Source organism: Branchiostoma floridae, chromosome 8 (genome assembly GCF_000003815.2).
Source record: "Branchiostoma floridae strain S238N-H82 chromosome 8, Bfl_VNyyK, whole genome shotgun sequence".
NCBI classification, from domain to species: domain Eukaryota; kingdom Metazoa; phylum Chordata; class Leptocardii; order Amphioxiformes; family Branchiostomatidae; genus Branchiostoma; species Branchiostoma floridae.
The window spans coordinates 25,542,959-25,548,107 of NC_049986.1; the positions used below are offsets into that span (position 1 = coordinate 25,542,959).

The 5,149-nt window shown below is 45.0% G+C and overlaps 1 protein-coding gene across 1 annotated transcript; it reads right to left on the minus strand.

Moving 5' to 3' along the window:
• Window positions 1–305: 305 nt before the first annotated feature.
• Window positions 306–3,712, minus strand: LOC118422050 (TBC1 domain family member 13-like; the record flags this gene model as incomplete). The annotated part of the gene is made up of 6 exons (XM_035829555.1): window positions 306–869; window positions 1,226–1,391; window positions 1,963–2,045; window positions 2,493–2,586; window positions 3,167–3,228; window positions 3,662–3,712. Coding segments are annotated over 6 exons (624 nt in total), but the record flags the coding sequence as incomplete, so codon positions are not given.
• Between the last annotated feature and the right edge of the window lie 1,437 nt (window positions 3,713–5,149).

Consider the following 5,149-nt stretch of genomic DNA (forward strand, 5'->3'; position numbering starts at 1 on the left):
TGCCCAGGGTTGAGTTTAGCATAGAGGAACAGAACTCTCTCCACCACCTGCCCAGTGCGCCTCCTGTCCTTCAGGTAACAAACAAACAAACAAACAAACAAACAAACAAGCCTGCCCTGCACGTATGCCTGCCCGGGGTTGAGTTTAGCGTACAGGAACAGAACTCTTTCCACCACCTCCCAGTGCGCCTCCTGTCCGTCAGGTAACAAACAAACAAACAAACAAACAAACAAACAAACAAGCCTGACCTGCACGTATCCCTGGCCGGGGTTGAGTTTAGCGTACAGGAACAGAACTCTCTCCACGACCTCCCAGTGCGCCTCCTGTCCGTCAGGTAACAAACAAACAAACAAACAAACAAACAAACAAGCCTGACCTGCACGTATCCCTGCCCGGGGTTGAGTTTAGCGTACAGGAACAGAACTCTCTCCACCACCTCCCAGTGCGCCTCCTGTCCCTCAGGTAACAAACAAACAAACAAACAAACAAACAAGCCTGACCTGCACGTATCCCTGCCCGGGGTTGAGTATAGCGTACAGGAACAGAACTCTCTCCACGACCTCCCAGTGCGCCTCCTGTCCTTAAGGTAACAAACAAACAAACAAACAAACAAGCCTGACCTGCACGTATCCCTGCCCGGGGTTGAGTATAGCGTACAGGAACAGAACTCTCTCCACGACCTCCCAGTGCGCCTCCTGTCCTTAAGGTAACAAACAAACAAACAAACAAACAAGCCTGACCTGCACGTAACCCTGCCCGGGGTTGAGTTTAGCGTACAGGAACAGAACTCTCTCCACGACCTCCCAGTGCGCTTCCTGTCCCTCAGGTAACGTTTCATATTCCTCCACTGCAAATTTCCGCCGCGTGCTCTGGAATAAACAAACAAACAAACAAACACCATTTTGTTTTAGATTCAATTTTTTTCATGAAAAATCTAAACACACATAACAATTTATCACTACAACAGAAAGTTAAAGTTAGATACATATATATGCATACATTTATAACTTAATGATAATTGATCAAACTTGTTTGTATTAAAAGTACCTGTACCTAAATCTTGTTCAGGCACACAGCTCGGAGAAGATGACTCACGTTTGTGACTGTGATGCCCAGCCGGGTCTTCCCGACATTTGCGGCCTTCAGTATCTTGTGCCTGTACCTGCACCTGTACGTAAACCCATGTACCCGTACTTGTACCTACAGATCAGAACACACGACTCACGTTTGTGACGGTAATGCCGAGCCTGTTCTTCCCGACGTTCGCGGCCTTCAGTATCGTGTGCTCCACGCGTTTCCGCAGCGTTTCAATCCCGCTGTCCGCGTTCACCAGCCGCTCGCACGGGTGGTCCGTCGCCTGCTGGAAAAACGAGATGTCCGGACACAACCGCCTGCAACACGGAACACAGGGTGGTCTGGTTAGTTAAAACAAATCCCACAAACGTCTGGAACATCTGCTACACAAAGGAGGGTGGTTACATGGACATGTAGTTAAGACAGAGAAGAGGAGACAAATCCCATTGTTGCACTGATGCCAACATTTTTCATGCTGGTTTAAGGTATCAATGATGCCAACTGCCACAGGAATTTTACTGTAATTACAGCTGTCCAAGTTTCCCTCCTTTTAAACTGGCAGCCCATGGAAGCCCTGAGATCAGACATGTAGGGTTGTTAGTAAAGACACGAATGCCTAAAACACAGGGTATGTGTTTATGAAGGTTAGACGTCCAGGTAAACGATCATACTCTAAAAACGGTTCAATCTCGACAACTGGATGAGATCTGGCGATTTCTTTAAGACATTTTGGCTGATACAAAGATATGAAGAAAATATCAGTTACAGTTATATAGCAAATAAACGTGAAAAATACATTGTAAGCCGTTCTGGTGTTATGCGACGTGAAAGTTGGTGCTGACCTCAAAAGCCACCCGGTCTGAATAGGGTAAACAGATTATAAGTTACCTGACATCCTTGTCGATCTGAAGAAGCACATCGTTGTCCTTAAAGTACTGACTCCACTGGCTGTCTGGGTTTGGGTTCAGCGGCTGGAGGAGAGAGGGAATGAATGAATGAATAGATGGATGAATGAATGAATGAAAGAACGAATGTACAAAGGTATAACTATGAATGAATGAGTGGGTGGATAAAAGTATGAATGAATGAATGATGAATGTCAGAAGGAATTGATGCATGAATGAATGAATGAATGAATGAACAGATGAATGAGTGGTTCATTGGCACCACTGAAAAGTGTCAGCTGAAATAATAACGTACTATTTACACAATCTACACCTAAAACAAAGTCACACAGATGCTAGTAATACAAAGAGAATAATAGGAGATGAATTTACATAAAGGTATCATTGAATACCAGGAGCTGAACATTATAATCAATCGTGAATGACCACCTATCTCCCTGTATGAACGACTTTAATGAAACTGAAAATCGTAATCCATCACAAATTAGCAACATGTCTGTATGAACGACTTACATGGTCTGCGAAGGTCACGTCCTCCCGAGATGTCCCTGACCCCTGCTTCCCAGGGGTGATGATCAGTTCTTCCAACAGCTGCTGGTACAGGGCCCTGGAACATGCATAACACGGGGTCAGGGTCAAAGGTGAACATGGGTAACACAGGGTCAAGGTCAACGGTGAACGTGGGTAACACAGGGTCAAGGTCAAAGGTGAACGTGGGTAACACAGGGTCAAGGTCAAAGCTGAACATGGGTAACACAGGGTCAAGGTCAAAGCTGAACATGGGTAACATAGGGTCAAGGTCAAAGCTGAACATGGGTAACACAGGGTCAAGGTCAAAGCTGAACATGGGTAACATAGGGTCAAGGTCAAAGCTGAACATGGGTAACACAGGGTCAGGGTCAAAGCTTAACATGGGTAACACAGGGTCAAGGTCAAAGCTGAACATGGGTAACACAGGGTCAAGGTCAAAGCTGAACATGGGTAACACAGGGTCAAGGTCAAAGCTGAACATGGGTAACACAGGGTCAAGGTCAAAGCTGAGGCAGACTGGTCACAAAACTGGAGAATCTGCAATCATCTACTTACACTACAGCAGATCCTTGATGAAGCTTTAAGGTATATTCAGACATGGAGAATTTATGTCTTGAACAGCAACATAAGACATCTTATCTCCTTAAGAGTCTGACCTTTGCTTCTTGAGGAAGTCCGTCCAGTCTGTCGTGAGGGGCGGCAGGTAGTTCAGCAGGATCTGGGGAAGGTCAAGGGCAAGGTCACACAAAGCAATGGCTGCTGTTTTATATCAAACAATTCAAGTTCACATATAACATTATACAAATTATACATGCTTTTACAGCACTGCCGAGTCTATTCTATAACATGATTTTCTATCCTGTTCATCTCATCATATGACGATGAACTGAGCTGAACTGATGTGTGTACAACATGTATGCATATATGTACGTGTGTGTGTGTATGCATGTATGTATGTGTGTGTGTGTGAGAGTGTGCGCATGTGTGCGCATATATCTGTGTGTGTGTGTGTGTGTGTATGATTGTGTATGTGTATTAGTATGTGTGTATGTGAATCTATGCGTGTGTATGTATGTGTGTGGGGTTAATGTCTTGATGTATGTTGTTGTTGTGTGCCATGTTGTTGTTGTTGTTGTTGTGTTTGTTCTCACCTTCCAGCACTTGGCCCTCAGGCCGCGCCCATCCGGGATACCTGGGAGAAGACATTACATCAGTTATAAACTTTAATACGTGGATTTAAGCCCTAAATTTTACCTTGTCCCACCCTAATCTGGACCCAACTCTGCAATGTCAGCATAACTCCAAACCAAACATGTACAGCCCTGTTAATTAAGTCTGGTTAGCTGTGCCACATGGCTCCTGGGAGCCAGCTCCATTTCACAAGTCTGCTGCCGCACCACAAAGTCGGGGGTTCGAATCCCGGCTGTCGTGTTCAGGACTCCAATGTCTGAGGACTCTTATTCTAAATCCTTCTTTTGTGATTCAGGGACGAACATGGGAAGTTTAAAGGAATATGACTTTATCTACTTTTTTTTTACACAGAAAGGAAGACATACAGTTCCTCAACCTACACAGTATCAACCCAAATGATAGAGGACGCTGGAGAGCTGCCATCAAGCCTCCTCATCTACGTGCAAGCACGTCTAACCCCCACAGGATGGGGAACAACAGAGTCTGACGATAAATCGGAGAGTGAGTGAGCAGGGCTCGAAATGCTTTTTCTGCATACCTGCACTGGTGCAGGTAACATTAAAAATTACCTGCACCAGACAGATTTTAACTGCACCACTCTGAATTTAGGAAATATGGATCATATTAAAATTGTTCAGGAACCATTGCTATTTTTTCTTTTATACTTCATAGGCGGTAACAGTCAATGCAGCTGATAACAATCCATATACACCTACATTATCGAACATCTATGTATAAAACCCAGTACATGGACCAGTGCAGGTTAGGTGCAGGTATATCTATAGATATCACAAATACCTGCACAGCTCCAATTTTACCTGCACTAACCTGCATATGCAGGTGGTATTTCGAGCCCTGGTGAGTGTGTGTGTACTACTACTAACTCAGGTGACATTCAGTGAAGTTTTGAGATCTCTGGTTCTGTCCAAGCACATAGGTTGGTGGGAAAATTTTGACCTTCTTCCTAAAATGTTACACGCCCTGTTTTCCATCCACACACCCCTCCCCATAACTATCCCCAGGGGGAGGGCGGACAGAGAACAAAACAACTGGATTTCACTAGTGGACCTGGTTTCTTGTGGTCAGGAGTTGTGGAAAAGTAAAAACTGAGTAAGGAAACCGGAACGAAGGCTGGGAGTTGCCCAAGTCCTACTTACCTCTACTCCGCAAGGAGGCGGGGGTGAGGGGCAGAAGATCCTCGCAAGTCTCGACCTAGTTCTCACAACTCTCGCGAGAACTAGGTCACTCCGTGATCATGATGGACTGACAGTCATCGAACATTTGGAGGTATGTTTGCCTACCTGTCAAAACTAGTCACTGTTTGATGACACAAATTCTATTAACTGTTTACATACGTGACTAATGAGTCTCTTCAACGAAACTGAGTAAGGTTATTCAGGGTCAAAGGTCCGCCGGACTTTGTAACAAACGGGAGTGTGTACCTTTCA